Source organism: Contarinia nasturtii, unplaced genomic scaffold, assembly GCF_009176525.2.
Source record: "Contarinia nasturtii isolate CC-2019 unplaced genomic scaffold, AAFC_CNas_1.1 Cnas_scaffold_1037, whole genome shotgun sequence".
NCBI classification, from domain to species: domain Eukaryota; kingdom Metazoa; phylum Arthropoda; class Insecta; order Diptera; family Cecidomyiidae; genus Contarinia; species Contarinia nasturtii.
Window position 1 is genome coordinate 8422118 of NW_022198383.1, and position 19640 is coordinate 8441757.

General features: G+C 34.3%; 1 protein-coding gene across 3 annotated transcripts; it reads left to right on the plus strand.

The window, feature by feature from the left end:
• Nucleotides 1–6411: 6411 nt before the first annotated feature.
• LOC116343632 (protein singed) lies at nt 6412–19394 on the plus strand. 3 transcript variants are annotated; one of them, XM_031771822.1, is made up of 9 exons: nt 6412–6772; nt 14505–14798; nt 16555–16811; nt 17026–17189; nt 17670–17765; nt 17842–18097; nt 18213–18567; nt 18717–18828; nt 18953–19394. In XM_031771822.1, exons 2-9 carry the CDS (start codon nt 14594–14596, stop codon nt 19044–19046), a joined length of 1539 nt encoding a protein of 512 aa, XP_031627682.1. In that variant the 5' UTR covers nt 6412–6772; nt 14505–14593; the 3' UTR covers nt 19047–19394. The 3 variants fall into 3 exon arrangements, with proteins under 3 accessions (XP_031627682.1, XP_031627683.1, XP_031627684.1); XM_031771823.1 differs by lacking the exon at nt 6412–6772 and adding an exon at nt 12200–12433; XM_031771824.1 differs by lacking the exon at nt 6412–6772 and adding an exon at nt 14343–14363.
• Nucleotides 19395–19640: the final 246 nt, after the last annotated feature.

Sequence of the window (19640 nt, forward strand, 5' to 3'; positions counted from 1 at the left end):
ATATTTTTCTATATGACAAATGATTGATTTTCCATATAAATGGGCTAAAAATAACGTTTGACTTCACAGACTTATTACTGGTGAGATTAATAATGGGATGAAAACAGAGAATTTGAGGTTCAATTTCAATTTCCCGCTTGCTAACTTTTTGGGTGTAGAGTACAAAATTTCGTCGGAATAGCTAGCCGAGTCCCTAGTAGAGATCCATAGTTTACTAGGATATTTGGAAATTGACGCGTAACTTGAGAGTTTTACTAAATACTATGTGAAATATTTACTAAATGAAATATTTTTCACAAATTAGAAAATCTGCCTCATTAAATTTTTTTGTTTTTGATCGAAATCTTAAAATTTTAATGTGACAGCATGTTTTCTGTACGTGATGAGGGTAATTGCTGTGAAAAGCGATGTCGATATTTTACACATGATAACATTTCTGTATCATCTTCAATATACGATGCTCGCCGGTATCTACTTTTGTTTGTTGTTTATAGTGTTTCGTTGAAATGAAATTCATCAAAATTGCTTCGAATTTCATGATTTGGTGTGTTCAGTCATTGCATTCGAATATGGCAACATGTAACGCACAATTATTTTCGAATGATCTTCCGTTCTCTATGGCACATATAAAATCGGTCGATTTTAAAGTTTAATTTCATTTGTTGTGTTCACTATCAATTTTAATTGCTTCTGTATGATGGTGAAACATGCCAACAACACAACGGCGAAAATAAAATACACACATACACACCGTAATTATGCTCTCTATCTGTGGAGTGAGCTCTTCTACGAAACAAAACCACATTCATTTAGATAATGAACGAAAAAAACGGTGCATCGTAAACAATAATTTTCAATTAGAAAGCAAATGTAGTGTTTATTTGCCATGCATTCACAGACAGAAACGATTTCGTTGGTTTTTATGGCATTCCGAAAGTTTTTGTCCGAAAAAAATGAAACCATTTACGATTGAGTTGTCACTCAATTTGGATTGATGGGTTTTTGAAAAAAAATATGGAGCGCATTCATGAACATCTAATTTCAGAAAAAATGAGCGAAAACAACACATTTTTGCGGGCACTTAATCAAAGATTAATGATGAAATGGAAGGCGATATGAAAAATGTTCGAAAGAGCTTGGAGAAGAAAACAAAACACATAATTCACACTCACCACAAATGCTATGATTGGCGATAACTGCTGAGTACCTCGAATCTTTCTGGGAATATTCAATCAATGCTGCAAGACAATCAAATATTGTGGTTTCAATGGTAAAACGACTTGAATCGCTTCGATCGATTGATTTATTATTCTGAATAGAACAAGTCGAGAGAGAAACAGAAAAAGTACAACGGCTGCTAGAGATTATAGAGTCTAGTTGTAATTTATAACTCGCGAGTATCTATCTTAGTTCCTTTGTTCAATGAGCATGCACTAGAAGGGCTTGATAGTGATTTTTTTCTTTATCTCCAATTTACATAAATTTAAATTGTGCGCATGTGATGTGACTATCTCTTGCGATAAATGATCAGTGAACATTAGTTCTTGGGGTAGATTTTTTTCTTTCTTTTGCATTAATTGTGAGTGTGCATTGGGCGTGCTTAAGTGTGCAACAAACACATAGATCCATATTTGAAAATGCATGAACTGATGTGCATGAAGTGCATACAAATGACGGCAAATTATATTAGCCACGAACATGTAACAACAACTGTAGCAGTAGAAGCGGAGACGGCCAAAAAAACTGACAAAGATCGCACATTTGTGGCAGCAGTGAGCGCATAACGAAAAGAAAAAAAGTGTTTGAAAGATTTCATCTATTTTTCGAATGATAAGCTCTACGGCGGCGGCACATTCAAAAAATAAGAAAGTCATTGTTCAACGCGATTAATTTTTAAACTAAACAATTTTGTTTCACCCGAAATTAGCTCTCGCGATCGGTGAAAATCACACAAAAAGCACGAAACAATTTCAAATAGCAATAAATAAAACCTCAAATGGTTGAATCGATTGAAGCAAAGACACTCAAAACTTACGCCAATTGAATTTCAAGCAGTCATCACCACAGACTGCATGAAGAAATGTACAAAATAGCATTTATCGTAGTTTGCTTTTCGTTCAGTCAATATTTAAACTTAAAAAACAACAGGGAACAAAAAAAAAACGTTGTTAAGATCTTGATATGCCTGAAGTCACACATACACGCTCATATAGCAATTCACATTGATTTTGTTTGCATTGCAAACAATAAAACAACTGAAAAGTCGAAGAAGCAAGCGGTGGATGGAGAGGATAAGAAGCAGCAAGAAAACGACTGATTAAAAACATCGGGCTGTGTTTCACGCATATTCTTTTCTGGCACTCAATAACCATACACAATTCGGATTTTACTTTGTTATTTTCTGTACCCAACGAATGGCAAATCATTTCACCAACATTTCTAAATTGATTTATTGGTGCTTAAATTTGTTCCGCGTGCGCTTTAAGTCGCCGTGTTTTTTGTACGCCAATACAACAGGCAATTTGGTTCGTTCTCCATGTTTATAAAATGTACACCAAAATGTATATGCAGTTTGCAGCAATCAAAACAATGTCGCCGTTAAAAAACAACGATCGAAGCCCTGCTAGTGATTTGGTCTATACTGTGCCATGTTTGATGCAATTTCTTTCAACAATTCAAACATGATATCATGAACGAGTCTCATGTTTTCCCATATCGCTAACGATTTGCAATAAAACGAAATATTCTTTGTTTTTTTCTTTCGTCGTTGTTATTTCTACTTGGTTATACTTCACGTTCAATAATTTGTTGATTCTAGTTCAAAATGTAACAATTTTTGCGTGAAACTATAAACCATTCATTAACATCGCGTTTGAAGCTTTGTATATTCGTTCGCCAAAGCAGCAGGCATCACTTAATCATTATGTCAAATTTGATGCATTCGACATGCGAAATGATTGTATTGATCGTGATAATCTCCATTTTGGAAAAGAAAGGTAAAATGTGTTAAAAATTGTTTTTTAAAAATCAACGATTACAATAATCGGCAAAATTTCGTAAAAAGAGTAGGTAAACTTCATCTGGTGACAAGAATGAAGAAAGGCCAAATCACACGCAAATCACAAATTTAAAAACAATCTACACAATTCCTCTGGATGTGATTATCTATTTTCAATTTTCGAAGCTATTGCAATGGACTCTTAAAACAGAGAAAATATCGATCGATACGAATGTATAATTTGATTAATTTGAGTTAATTGTGTTTGATTTTGATTCACGACTCTTTCAGTAAACTAAAACCCATTTGGAATTTGCACTTCACGTCTCATTTGCTTAATGTTATAACCGAAGCATTGTATGCATGTTCAGTTGCATATTAAATAATATGCCAACAACAAGATATAGATATCTTTTATCGAATAAATTATATTAAACTAATTAAACGTTTGAATGGTTTTTATTTGCGTCGACGCTTTATAAACTGGAACGGCCACGAATGAAGAGAACCAGAGACAAGGCAACTCGAAGCGATTACATCCGATTGTGTACGTGAAATGCATTTTAAAATGGAGACACCCGAAGCATAAATGCTGATAATATAACATTCATTTCATGCCATTTTTCTTTTGAATTTATGTAAATTTCTCTCGTTTTTTTGTGTGTGAAAAAATCCATGTGCGAATAGATTAACAAGGGTATTTTCCGTTGTTTGACAGGAAAAAAGTCGTTGAAGAATGCTGTGGAAATTCGACATCTGTTTGCAATTCACAAGATAGGCGAGTGTGATGAATGTGGCTAAAGCGTATGCACGGTGCATGGCCAAGGACAAACCGATGATGCATCCAAATAAACATGTCTGCTTTTTTTAAAAATATAAATCATCATTTTACGACGTGATCTAAAAATAGTACGTTTTTTTACTCACAAAAACAGACAAAATTAACAGCCACAGATAATTTTCTTTCGGAAATTGAGGTCTTAACCTGAAATATTTACATTCGAAAATCATCATTTTCCATTATTTTGATTATAAAGAAGAAAAAAAGACTGAAATTCCAACACAATGAACGTGAAACAGTGTATGAATGTACGAAATATGGCTCAAATGCAATATTGATGTAAAATAATTCAACGAACAACAATCGAACAACAGAGCCAGACACATTCACATTTTAATGGCCGAGGCGATAAGAAAAAAAAACATGCATTTATAGTTAGAAGACGTTGCTACGAAGATGGGAATAGAAAAAAACTAAAAAGTGTGGCGCACGCAGCACTAGTCGACATAATAGTAGCTAATTGTAACGAAAACATTAAGCACATCTGAAGCATAGTTACAAGCCCATCAGCCTTCAACGACGGCCAATAACATTCTTTTCTTCTTTTTTGTTGAGTTTTATTACCACTTCCTTTGCTAATGTCGTTATTTCTAGTTTTTCTTAAACGATTTTGCTACTTGTAACCTACATCGGACACTCAACAATTCAGCTGATTTCGAGCGAGATGCCAATATCGACAAATAGCTATTAATGTGCGATTATCGTTTTTTATAAGTGGTTGCTTATGTGTGATGTAAATGAAATTGGAAATCGCAATTCCATTGAATGTTTTGTGGCTTCCTCAATGGATCTTGGTTTGAATTTCCAGGTGATTTGTCATATGATCCCCAATTTGTCAATTTCAGCTTTCAACGATTCTTTGAATTCTGGGAAAATCTCATCTTATATCATCATACTTATCCAGATTCAATGGTCATGGTTTCGATTTATTTGAATGGCAAAAAAGATCTTATTGACGTCTGGTCGACTGAATCAAAAATACATTGTGAAAATTTTGAAATCGTTTCGAATATTTCGTATGCAATTGTATTGCTGGTTGCGAATGATCCGAAAATGTGTTTTGTTTTTCCATACCAACATAATTGGCATGATGAAAAATTGAATTACTCCAATAATTAAGCCGCATATATTGTACAGTCTGATTCTCTCTATCTCGCTCCGGTTTCGCTTTTCTCGTTTCATTCCGTGTCTCTCATATACGATATAGAGATATATAAATATCTTTTGTGTGTGCTTTTTCTTGCGGTTTGCTTCGATTCAATTGTGTTTACACATTTTCGCATCGAATGCGATTTATACTTAATTTTGAATGTTTTTTTTTTATATTGTTGTGCTTCTGCTTCACACATATTATATTTCTTTCATTCATACAAAAAATGGGGTTTTTCTCGGTCAAACTCTTTCAATCGAAACGAACAGAAACATATTCGAATTGGATTTTTTTTTGCTCTTGCTTCTCTTCAGCCAATTCACAATGTTTCTCATTTCCTTTCTGTGCATGATTTCTTTCAATATAAAAAAAAGAAAGAAAAATAAATGAGCGAATTTTGGAATTGATAGTAAACCGCCATTTCCGAAATAAAAATGCTCATTAAAACACTCTCTCATATAATATACACTTCACGATTAACGTGCGTGCATCGCAGCCATTTATTTGGAGTCTTTGATCCGATATTGATGTGGAACGTAACAAATGTGTAAATTTTATGATCGATCCCATTTGTAGATAAATGATAAGCAAAAAAAAACATTGACTAGTAAGCTTATACTTTATTACTATTTCAGGCGAGACATTGCTGAATTAATAACGACTAATAACTATATTTCTCCCCTACGCTATTTGCATGATAATAGGAATAAAGAATTTGTATGATATCAAATTGGAGGAACATTCACACATGGCAGCTGAGTGGCATAAAACTAATATTTTTTATGGTGACATGCAAAATGTTTTGATTTTCGCAAGCACCTAACCATTCGCATTCGGACATAAATAGAGGCATCGTATTTGTGATGCACTAAAATCTGCAAGCGGTAAACTACGCACTTTGCCAATGTCTTTGTATTGTACGATGGTTCTTTTGTGCGAATGCTCTGCTTTGTGTGGCCTATTCATAACGAAATGTGAGCGCAACGTCAACACACTGAAACCAAAACAATCCAACAAAGAAATTGTATTTACGGTAAAAAGTAGAATTTTGCGTTAAAAAACAAACATAACCATATGAAAACAAAATCTTTTTCACTTCTCTCTCTGTTTGTCTCCACAACCATGTGTATTGCCTTTTCCTTCTGCGTTGACTCTATTTTGCTGTGTGTCACTCAACGTATGTGCTCTGTTGCTCTCTCTCTCTCTCGGTGTGTGTATGTATTGGAGTTTGCACTATTTGCTCGCCGTTCAGTTGACTGCGTGTAGAAATTGTGTGAGTGAGTGCGCGCGTGCGAGAGTATTTGTGGTTGCTGAGTTCTTCATTCTTGCTTTTTGGAGCGATGCTCGTGTATTGGTGTGTAATATGCTTCATTTCGTTGCTTGTTTATTTTCTTTTCACTCTAGCTAGCTCACGGCATACAGTCGGCAATTTGGCCAATCTTTAAATCAGTTGGCTCAAGTTACTGCATACAACCAGTCGGACTTTTTTATGTGTAAATTTTGTGAATCGAAATCATATTTAGTTTTCATTCCGTTCAAAAATAAAAAAACGAATCATTGTTTTAACATAAATCCAGATAACATTTGTTGAATAGAAAATACATTTTTACGGCGATTGTTTTAACGAAACATTTACAACGAAAACACATTTTTTTTCGCGATAAAAGTGACCAAAACTGAAAATCAAAACATTATTTGTGAACACGAACTAAAGCAATTTTTAAAACAGTCAAACAAAAAGGATTAAAACCGTCCCAATCATTGCTATTTTATGCACAAGCCGGTAAGTATTAGCCAGACACAAAAAAATTGAAAGAAAAAAATAAGAAAAATTACAAAAGAAGAAAATGAAAGAAAAAAAGGAGAAAAAAATGTTCCAAATATTTATTCCTCCATTGAATTGTGAAGTGTTCCCGGATAGTGTTCAGCAAGCAAGCTTGTCAGAGTTGTTAAGAATGAAAACTCTTAAGTCGCTTCCGTTGGTTGATTGTGTTTATTTTTATTTGACTTTAAAAAAAACTAATAGAAAAAAGAACAAAAAAAGAAGGCAACGTATGGCCTCCCTCGAGCATATGCGATTTGATGCGGTTTCATTTGAGAGAATATCGTGCACAATACTACTGTATATATGACGATATACGGTGTCTTGTTTTGTGTGTCTCTTGATTTTAATTCACGGTTTTTTAGCGAAACAGAATTTTGGCAAGCCATCAAACACTACTACGCTGTTTCAATTGTGAACATACTGGATTTCCCAGAATATAAAACGGTCGACTGAACGTTTTCTGGTGTCACATAATGCTTTGTCACTGTCCGTGTATTTTTCGTGCGCGCTCTTTAAACCGAACATAATGTATTCTTGATTTCTGTCTTTCAAAGTCAACGCCAATTTCAATGGGTTTTTTGTTTGAATGGCAAGTGAGCAAATGGTCTGGCGATAAAGCCGTACAAAAAGTGGTGTACGAGACGAAAAGCATAAAATCGAAGCGATTTGTACACAAAACATAAGGACCTATGTCCACAAAAACGGCATACTTAACTGACGATGCATTGCAGTGCCGAGAAATAAACAGACAGATAAAACGAATCAACGATGCATGTAAAAGGCACGCGAATCGAAAATTCGTTCAAACAAAATGAGGCGAAAAAAAACGAGAAAATAACAAACAGATATGAAGTCTGCTTCGTTATAGTTACCATTGTCGAATTGTATATATATCGAATAATTTATATATGCTCGGTGCATCGAAGTATAAGGTGTGGCACACTCTCATCGGCAAATTGAGTGGCACAGACACACGATATATTGAAATGATAATGGTTAGGGATGAAAATATGTGAAATATGCTCGCACGCACCGCACACATAAAAGGATCGCAGGCACAACAAATCGAGAAAATAAATTTTGGAATTACGTCTGTTCCCTGATGTCACCCGCCATCGTATTCATAACGTACAATAATGCAATAAATGTTTTAACAATTGAAAATGAAAACGAAAATGTCGGTGTGACAGCCTATTTAGATGACAATCGCAACGAAAACAGAAATAATAATGTTTGAAATGTATGCGAGAAAGATGGGTAACGCATATAAAATATACACGCTAGACGAAAATAGTGAATAAATGAGTCAGTCACAAAATGAAGAACATAATTTTTATATGTCCGTCCTTGTAATTCTTTCCCGTCGCACAAATTACTTACATATATATTTACATTTACCAACATGTTCACTCTTTCTTTCATTCTATGTTATTTTGTTGACAAACGGAAATCCGACCAAAAAAAGTGGAATTTATGAATGTTTCGTGATGATTCGCATACAAATTCACAAAAGGATTTCATTTAAGGAAAAGAATAAAATTCATTTGGAACGAAAGAAAAAGAAGAGGAAGACCCAAATCATATTCATTTGTTCTTTGTTTCAAGTTCAGCAGTTCTTCTTCCGCACGGCATTCCAAAATTGATTTTTTTTCTCGGTCCTCTAGTATTGTTTGTGCACTTTAAACTCGCGCATGTGCCAAATTTCAGGTTCAAAACTCATGCTGATTGTATTTTTGTCGTACCACTTGTGAATTGCATTCGATACACATAGAGTAAAACACGGTGTACGTGTGTTATATTAATATAAAACATGAGAATATTTGCCGAAATTGTTCTTCGTCGGATAAACATTGATGAATTTAATCCCCTTTTTTGTATGAGAAAATATAATGAATCGGCGTTGAATGATGAAAATTAGGGTCACAACATTGCGCTTCCTGATGATGATAAAAATAGAAATCACGCCAAGGGGACCGATACAAACGCCACACTTCTGATGAAAATACATAAACCAACTGCAGAACTATGCAGAAAATACCCTTGAAAATGCCGACTTTGATTGTGTTAGTTTGTTTATTAGTAGCTACCGCACAACCGAAAATATTTCATACCGGGACGAAGCAAAGCCGTATATTCTACACGCATACCATTTGTTCAATATTCGATTCAGAGAATATTCCGTTTGGGTATATACCGCGCTTTTATCGATCGATACGACCAACGCTTCTATGGCAACAGCGTTTTTCAATGCATTTGACTTTACCGTCTTCGGATAGGTTCGATTGAAAGCAAAACAAAATCTCAACACCAAATTTTTCGCACTCAAAAAACCTTCGAAGAAAATCTGATTTTTATTTTCAGATTATTTTTTGAATGAAACTTTCTGTGAAAAGAACCTGTGACAAACCGTATTTTTGTTGTTTTAACTGTGAATTCACAAAGTATTATGGTTTATTTTCTAAATGAGTCACATAGAAATGAGAGTATAAGTGTTTGCCTAGTGGCAAAACTGAAGAAAAAAAATTGTTGAACAATTTAATACTTTCTAACGAGTCAGTAATAGCTCTTCGGATGAAAATGGCTGCGAGGTAAGAACCCATTCGCGTTGTTATCGTTTGCCTATCTATCGGCACTTTTCATCTAAAATCAATTGAACAAATGTGAAAAATACCGCAATGCTGACATTTAAATAACATGAAACATGTCAATAAAATCTAAATCATACGCATTTTCTATCGCCCGTCTTGTAATTATCATGAATTGCAGTCATATCGCTAAATGAGAAACTATCATTAAAATCGAGTTGGGTGCGTGTGTGTGTGTGTATGTGTGTTAACGGTGAAACAATCAAAAATTGGTTTGCGTTTTTCTCGCGCTCGAGAGATGTCTCGGTGATGCATATTCGGAAGGAGGATTCAATTTGTTTTGTTTCACATTTTTCAATCCAAAATAATGGAACATAATTTGAATAACACGATGCACACACACTTGCAACCAATTAAAAATGCGTTCACAGCACAAACGATTGGGCAAAAATCAGAAAAGAAAACCTAGAAAATGTTAATTAATTGGTTTGAATTTGGTGTAGCGCCAAACGCTCATTCAACATTCAGTTCGGCAATGTGAGCGAAAGAGAGCCGCGCATCGAATGAAGAAAAAAAAATGCAATAACCGTCAATTGAGGAAAAACGGGAAGGAGATGCAACACAGAGGAGAGAACCGAGAAACACAATAAAAATGAAACGAAAAAGAAAAAGAAAAGAAATCACTGTGAAGACATGCACAAAATTCCGGCCACTGAACTTTTTATGCACGCGATTCGTTATTATTGTTATGCGAATCGTTATTGCTGTTGTTTAAGCTCCCTCTCTCTCTCTCTCTCTCTCTCTCTCTCTCTCTCTCTCTCTCTCTCTCTCTCTCTCTCTCTCTCTCTCTCTCTGTACTTGTATATCACATTGGCGCGCAAACAGCAGAAGAAAAAAAATTGCTGCAATTTTCTTCGATCTTGTTTATGTTCGCACTCACTTAAGATTTATTCGAATCGGTTTTTCCCTTCAAACAAAATTATGTTCATAATTATTTGTACAAACGGAATACCGTACACGAAATGAAAAATGGATCATAAGTGTGCGCGGGTGTTTGATGCCATCTCTCAGTTGTGTTCACGAACATTGTTTTAAAAAATGCCAGAAACTAACTTTCACCGGGAAACAATCTCTCACCGCAATTTTTCAAAGTTGTCATTTCAGACTGATCCAATTTCGAATTTACAATTAGCAGCATAAACAAACGAAACCTATGTTATTAGCCATTATTTTACCGTGTTCATTCACAGCGCGAAATCGACTTTATACAATTATACCAAGCGCAAGCAATCATAAAATTGACATTATTTTCGCTTGAATTGACGTGCTCGTAAAATTGAAATCAATTTCCTAGAAGAAGCCATTTGTGGCATTCCATCAAAATAAATGCAAAAAATGGAATTTTATGTCGGTTTATAAATTTCGGCGCCCGGATATGCTCACCAATTCTATTGTTGTGCAAAAAAAAAACCTCTCAATCGATTATCCATTGTGTGTTGTTATACAAATCCAGTTTAAGAATTCCGATTGTTCAACGAATCGAAGCACGATGCTTTGAAACGCTATCTTTTGTGAAGACACAGTGAAAAAGAAATCAAAACTGTAGTTTACTTGCTTTGCAGCAGCCAAATTCATGTGAATAACTGTTTTTTGTCCGATCACTTTTTTATGGCTACGATTTTTCGGTAAAAGTTTTATACCCAATTTTACTTTATACCCAATTTCGATAAAATGCGATCGTTTAATTAACAAAAAAACGAGACCTCGAATTCGAGAATCGGGCCAATCGCAAGTACTTAATCTCAATAGTTGGCTTGTGATTTGCGGTTTTTTGAAATGACATGCTTTTACCATAACATTGATATAAATTGAAACCAAATAATGTAACTGCTTATTCGTTATTCGCCTTAAATATTACTGCAGATCCAATTTCACAAAACATATCAAATTCGGTGTGAAAGATAAGCGTAGCTTCGATATCAATTGTGGTATCCAAATTGAACGCAAAGTGTTACGATTTCAAAGACACATGATTCAGTTTCATTGTCATTTAAATCGATTTTTCCTCTTATTTCGAATGATTTCTATATTTCTATCTATTTACAGTCATTTTTTTAAATCTAGACTTTGAAATGAAGCTACCTATGGTAACTTAGGTAAATTAATCAAGCAAAACCAGTGATCAGTTACGCCGACTAGTAATATTTTGATAAAGTTAAACAATATATGTAAATTCAACTCTCGATTGTATCTATTTTTGAAAATCATCGATTTGCACAATTATGCAAAATATAAATAATTTTCTCTTAAACGTTGCGATTATTGATTATATTTATTTTCTTCTAAAAAAAATGACCGAACATAAAGATTGCAATCTTCTTCTATCGAGTCCGAGTAGAAAGAAAGAAAGTTCACTTTTTCCATACAACGTTGATACTTACACACATCAGCATATATGTTGTTTATTTATACATAAGTTTTTCACAAATCTATAAATGTTATTCGTGCTTTTCAGCAATGAACGAACGCTATGAGTAATCGAAATGATTCATACATCAAACATAGTAATCTCTTGCTTGTAAATTATACACTGAATTCTGGAGCTGAATCATCTATATTCCGCACACTGATTGTGTTAGTTGATTAAAGTCTCTTGCTTCCCAAACATAACTAGAATATTTCTAGTGAAGATTGCATCTGAAAAATTTGCATAGAATTTATTTTTGCATCACACTGTCCACAAAGATATAAGCTTAAAATTCAAATTAAACACAAAATCCCGTTCGCATTTAATTTTCAACAAATTGACTAAGAACTAAGTGTCCATTGCTGATACAATCAATTTGTAAACGAGAAGTAAAACATTCACAAATTGCAAGTGCCCCGTTGAGTGTTCTTTGTGTTCTGTGATTTCATTCAGAGATTGTGTGAAGTGATTCAACAAACGAAAGCGGATGATTTAGTGACAATTATAAAAATCAGATTTAATTTGTTTGGAGTTGCATAGTGGCGGAAACGAAATATCATTCATATGGTAATTCTTTTGGTTTTTTTCCTCTCTCTCTCTCTCTCTCTCTGTCATTTCGAAATGCTGTTGAAAATTCGCAATAACATTATGGCCAATTTTATTACGCATAAATTACGATGAACACCAGCATATAACGAGTTGGACACTAAGAGCTAAGTCAACACTGAGGCGATAAGTCAATTATTCCAAATGAATTTCATTTGGTCTTTCATTTTGATAATGCGAAGTAACGGCGCAAATCCCATTTACCAGACCACTTTTTTTATTGCATTCAAGCCTGATGGAAATAAGAGCGTACGAGTTGGTATAAATAAAAACGGTTCTGATTATAAGTAAAAATCTCGAACGGAAACGTTGCGAATATGTGACTAAAATAAATGCATGAATAATATGAAAATCCGATTCAGAGGCTCAGTCTGTCAACAGCGCATTTTTGTTGCCGATTCTAGTTGAATATGTCGTGGTGTCGATATTAAACGCTAAACCATTAAGTAGAAGAAAAAACGACTTACTGACTTTGAAAAAGAGCATTTGCATAAAACGACCGTGAAGAGGGAGTTTGTTTGCACTTAAGCCCAGTTGGATCCCGTCAAAATTTCGTATTCGATTGAATATAAAATATAGTTTCCCTCCATTGAGAAGAAAAAGAAGAAAAAAAAAACGTGTTATTGAAAATCCAAATAGTAGAAAGTGTTTTCTTTGATCGACTTTTAAATGATTTTCCATTAAAAGACTCCCAACAGTTTTATTGGTACTTATGCCAAGGCTACCGCCATTGCCGCCGACATCGATGTCGACACATCTGTTAAAATCAAGCATTACATTGATATAAAAACGATAAAGCCGTTTATTGAAAACGATTTGATTTCAAGTGTAATTTGATTGAGATGATGCGTTTAAGTTTGATTTGCAATGGCACAAGCCCACAATGCACACAAATTGCAATAAAAACGAAAGAATTTCTTTACATTTTTTTCTCGTTGTTGTGTTGTTTATGAAAGTTCAACTATTCCACTTATTCCAATGAAAACAGAAAACTGACTGCAATATTGTGTAGAAATAAAAGCAAATGAAAATGGTTTTGAAATCATCATATTTCAGTTGAAAATGCGCACACAATACGATTGACTAATGCATCGCGTACATATCATCGTCAGCAAAATAAGAAAAATAAGAAGAAGAAAAAAACATCTGATTGTCGGTTGAACATGAAGAGTAATGTCTGTGTCCATTGAAGCGATGATTTATACTTGGCGATTTTTACAAGTTGCCGAGAAAGACTTACTCGGACTTACCAAGATGATATGCATATTATTAGGAGGAAAAAAAATTGCAATGCGTGTGCAGCGTGTGCCCATATAATGTGCATGGGCAAAAATATTATGCCGATCATTCATATATTGTTGTTGTTCGTTGTGCCGTTTAAGATTTGCAATGTTTTATATGTAATGTTTTTTTATGCATTTTTTTGTGTTTACTTCATTCTTCGATTCTTAAACAACAACAGTAATAACCGCTAGCGCATTTTTCTGTGTAACTCTTGCAATTATAATATATACGTATTTATTCGCCTTTTCACCATTAAACACTTTAATAGCTGGCGTTGGATTACGAACATACGTTCGATCCCGCGAGAGCTTTTCTTCCGTTTCGCTCAATAGTTTCGAAAGATTTATGTGCACACACATCGAGAGCTGTAAACCCCAACAATCGTTTCTACCGTTCATTCTAGAGGTGCTTTTTTTTACTTCTGTTTCGTTAAATTTAAATTGAAAAGAAGAAAAAAACACTTCGATTTCCATTCAAATTAAGTCAAACAGTTCCATTTTAATTGGTTTTGAACAAAATATTATTAACTGTATGTCGTTTATCACCTATCTCTGCATCTGCGTCTTCATTACGTTTGTTATTTGAAAGTGTCGAGCCGGCATTAAAAGTTAGTTCATAAAAACAACCTTTGAGTGAAAAAAATCAATCTATTTACATGACAATAAGCAAAAATAAACTGATTTTCAATAGTTTTTAATGTTAATGGTTGTAGTTTAATTTTTTTAATTTTCCTTATCTCTTGAAACAGGTTCAACGTGAATGAAAAGCGGTCGAAAAGAAGCGTGAAGATATTTAGGATTTTAAAAATATTGCGATTGAGTTAAATAAAATAACAAAATGAACGGTTCACCCTATGAGTTAATTCATACAAATGGTGATATGCTGTCGCATAATCAACAGAAAGGATGGTGGACCATCGGTTTGATCAATGGCCAACACAAATACATGACAGCCGAAACATTTGGCTACAAGTTAAACGCAAACGGAGCCAGTCTCAAGAAGAAACAAATGTGGACATTGGAACCATCAAACACCGGCGAAAGTAAGTTACATTCAAAAATACATATCTGAAATTAAAAAGAGAGAAAAAACAGTGCAAAAGAAATATCAAAACAAAAATAAATGGTTTTCAGTTTGAAAACAACAACACAATGACTCAAATGATTCACGCTTCGTGATCCAATTACAGCGCAAAAATGTTAACGCGTGCATTTCATTGTCAGTGCAAATGTGGTATGAGAAAAAAAAACAAAGAAAAACGCACCGCTTTTATGGCATTTTCACAAAATGAATTTTGACAGCCAATAAAATGCCTAAATTGGGTAGTCGACTGTTCGCGACTTGTGACTTGTGTTTGCTAGTTCTCATTGAACATATAACCATTTACACTAGTCAATTTATTGAATTTTTATTCTAAGCGAACAAAAAAAAACTTCAAAATGAACATGCAAACCCTCGACACATAACGATTTCGTGGCAATTTGTTTTATGTAAAAACGAACCAATCTGAATCACAATAATGATGTGCATTTGTTTGAAAAAGTGAATGTCATCGTCGGTCCGTCGTTGCCAATATCACTTGCGAACGGAAATGAATTTGCTCGACAATGGGAGTGAGTTGAGATAAGAGAAACGCTTAACGAAATCATTGAGAAGAAAAAAAACTCGCATAAAAATTCAAATGGTTGCGCGCCGCTGTCGATGACTACTTAAAATTACGTTTGATGATTTACACTTGTCTTTTTTTCTTCTCCGTTCATATGGTGTATGCGTCTGTGATGTGCCGTAAGTCGTTTCCAGTCTGTTTATTGTTCACATTTTGCCGAGCTCATGAGTAAATGACATGTTTTTTCTTGTGTTTTTTTCTCATATAAAAATCAACAGCGAGTCAATGCTTTTACATTTCTTAATTCTCTCCTAAAACCTGGCTATTTTCATCATTATTTTCCCAATTAAAATTAAGCGGAATATGTACGATGAATGAAAGAGGAAAAGAGAGATGGGGAGACAACACGGGCAAATCATAATTTCTAATCGCAGTTCGTGTGCAGTCATTTGAATTGTGAATTCATTGCCGACATTTAAAGACATTTCAATATGGAAGAAAATAAATTTACGATCATTAGCGTCATTAACGTATCGCTGCTGGTACTGCCCAAATAGAAAATATAGTGCAATTAATTTTTATTACACTCTATTCAGTGATCAGAGTGTTGAACGACACTATTATGTTTGTTTTTTGCTTTCGTTTGTTTGCTATGCTCATAAAATCTCAAATAAAAGGTTTGCCATTTTTTTTGTTTGAAAGAAATCGTTTGTGGTTTTCTATTGAGAAGCATATTTGAAATGAAAAATGTTATTTCAATATAGTCATCAGTCGAAATGACAACAAAACACGCATACACACAATGACATCCAATTGACAATTTGTGCTATATAATAATTTATTACTTTATTTGGAGTTACAGATCAATTTATTAGCGGTCGACCGGTATTTATGCAATGTTTGCAAAATGGAATGAAAATTTGACTCATGCAATTTTTATAAATGATTTATTGCATTTGATTTGTGTGTTATTCGATTCGTTATTTTTTGTTTAATGCGCTTTTCCGATCAGCAATTTGATTCGGTCAAATCGTTAAATGTGAATCGTTAAAATTAAATGACTGTAACTAGCAGAGCTGTTATTTTTATTTACCAAACACTTGCGCATCATTAAGTGATTTGAATGAAGAAATATTTAAAAGACCATTTCAAAACCATCAATTTATTCATGAGCCAACTGAACCATTTGCAGGCATCATCTATTTGCGATCACATTTGGGCAAGTACCTATCGGTCGATTCATTTGGTAATGTATTATGCGAAGCAGATGAACGTGATGCGGGAAGTCGATTTCAAATCAGCATAGCGGAAGATGGTTCCGGTCGTTGGGCATTACGAAATGAATCGCGCGGCTATTTCTTGGGCGGTACACCCGATAAGCTAACATGCACAGCAAAAGCACCATCAAATGGTGAATTCTGGACAGTTCATTTAGCTGCGAGGCCACAGGTAAGCTTATACACGCCGCAAGAATCTTAACGGCATCTTTTTTTTAATTTTTAAAAATGGTTTGGCAGACTTTTCATCGCCAGACAAACAAGATAATCGATTTCTCACCGGGGATTGATTGATTTTTTTGGTCATCGATAACTAACAATTGCTCCACTTTAAATGGAGAATAAACGAAAAGAGAATGTGCAATATAGTCATGATATTGTTTCAGGTGAATTTGCGGTCGATTGGACGCAAGCGATTTGCACATCTGTCCGAGTCACAAGATGAGATTCATGTCGACGCAAACATTCCATGGGGAGAGGACACTTTATTCACATTGGAATTTCGTATGGATGAAGGAGGACGATATGCATTGCATACATGCAACAATCGGTATGTGTTCCATTGTTTGCTGCACCCGAATGAAACAATGGCTAATAATTAAGATACTCTGTGTCTGTCTGTCTGTCTGTCTGTCTGTTTGATTGTTGCTGCGAGAACGTTGTCTACGATTTTCATTTATAATTACACTTCCATTTGAGATTATGATTACGATTTTCATTCGATAATCCACTTTTTCCCAACATGAACATGATGGAAAACAATATGGAACGGAAAAAAATTGTAAGACGAATAATAATAATAAAAAAAAAGAAATTGCAGTTGTTCACGAATTAAGCACAATGTGCTGTAAATCCATGTGAATTAAAACTTAATTAACGGCGTCATCACTAAGACTACAATAGAGAAATAGATAATGTGGCGTACAGTTGCAAGCAGACAGACAACTTTGTTTTCGTGTGAACTGAATTTTGCTTATCTTTTAATTTATCCATGAACTCTGGTTTTACGATATTGATTTTCATTATCCAGATACTTGAATTCGAACGGAAAATTGGAATTGTACTGTACTACCGAGTGTCTGTTCAGTGCCGAATATCATAGCGGCCATCTTGCTCTACGAGATCGGTAAGAAAATACTCGTTTTTTAAGTGTGTAATTTGAAATCGATTTTTTTTTCTCTAATAAAATCTTGATTGTTTAGTCATGGCTCGTATTTGTCGCCAATTGGATCGAAAGCCGTCTTGAAATCGCGTTCGCAAACTGTTACACGTGACGAACTATTCTCGTTAGAAGATTCATTGCCACAGGCTTCATTTGTTGCTGCATTAAACTTGAAGTATGTATCCGTTAAACAGGGTGTTGATGTAACTGCCAATCAAGATGAAATTGGCACCGATGAAACATTTCAATTGGAATACGATTGGACTGCACGGCGTTGGGCATTACGCACCACACAAGTAAGTCACAATTACTACTTTCATTTATGGAGCACGTTTGAACTCTTTTTCAATTCATTTTATGTCTCTAGTGTCGATGACTGTGCATTAAAATTTGATTTAAATTTACTTTCAGGATCGTTATTGGTGTTTGTCGAATGGAGCTGGTATTCAGGCAACTGGAAATCGTCGTTGTGCTGATGCCCTATTCGAGATGGTTTGGCATGGTGACGGTTCGGTATCCTTCCGTGCCAACAATGGAAAATTCTTAGCAACGAAACGTTCCGGCCATTTATTCGCAACATCTGAATCGATTGAAGAAATTGCCAAATTCTATTTCTATTTAATCAATCGTCCAATTTTAGTATTGAAATGTGAACAGGGTTTCGTTGGTTTGCGTACCAACAGCACAACAAAATTGGAATGTAACAAAGCAACGTACGAAACCATTTTAGTTGAACGTTCGGCAAAGGGTGTTGTCTATTTCAAAGGTGATTATTTTTTACTGTACGATGTAATAACTAAATGCCCCCTCTGGTGTAATAATTGCTTGATTACATCGAATTACATCATAACTGAATGAGTGTGAAATGGGGTTATTGAGTTTAATCCGTTTGTGTGTGTTTTTTTCTCGTTACAGGTCAAAATGGTAAATACTGGCGTTTGGAGGGCGATGGCATCTGTGTTGACGGTGATGCTCCTCGTGATGGTTTCTATTTGGAATTGAGAGAACCAACACGCATTTGTATTCGGTGAGTATGCATATTCTACTCAAATCGAGTGCTATTTGATTGTAAAGTTTTATTCATAAAATATTGTGAGGCTTAGACGAAAATGTGAAAATTATTCTCTCTTCCCGTTCGATTCTATCGATAGACAAACAAATGGACGCTATTTGGGTGCAACCAAAAATGGAACATTCAAACTGTTGGACGAAGGCCGAGACTCTGCCACACAATGGGAATACTAAATACATAAGTTTAACCAGATGAAATAAACAATCATTTTCTTTTGATGTGTGTAATTGTATATCATTTGTTTTTCTCCGACAATTCAATACTTTTCTAATTCTTCATATGAATATTATATCAATTATTGCGAATGGAACATATTTACTTAAATGAGCGGAAGAATTGCAAAAAAAAAAACAAGAATAATTCACGTAATATGAAAACATAACACATATATATATATTAGTTGACTTATATTCGTTTCGTTTTATTGACATCTTCTTTCTATCACCTTTTTTTTAAAAAAAACAGTTCTTTTTAATAAAGCATATATATATCTAAATAGATTTAATTGATATTAACATGAATACATTGTGGCTTTTTTCTTTGTTATAAGAGCTTAGTACTCATGAATCCATCATCACTAGTAGTTTAAAGAAAAAATCAATCGAATTGCAAAATATAAATAAAGAATATTGTAGAAGAAAATGAAGTCGAAAAACGCCTGTTTACCAAAATATGAGGCTGCCAAATGACATCGAACAGGCATTATATTAATTCTATCATTCAAACGCACCTTCAGAATATCCATCAGCGTTGATATCAACGGTTAA

Excerpts from the sequence above, each read along its gene's own strand:
- LOC116343632 (XM_031771822.1), top strand. The coding sequence starts at position 14,594 with ATGAACGGTTCACCCTATGAGTTAATTCATACAAATGGTGATATGCTG. Across the intron at positions 16,812-17,025 it reads ATTTAGCTGCGAGGCCACAG|GTGAATTTGCGGTCGATTGG; the intron begins GTAAGCTTATAC and ends ATATTGTTTCAG. Across the intron at positions 18,829-18,952 it reads CCAACACGCATTTGTATTCG|ACAAACAAATGGACGCTATT; the intron begins GTGAGTATGCAT and ends TTCTATCGATAG.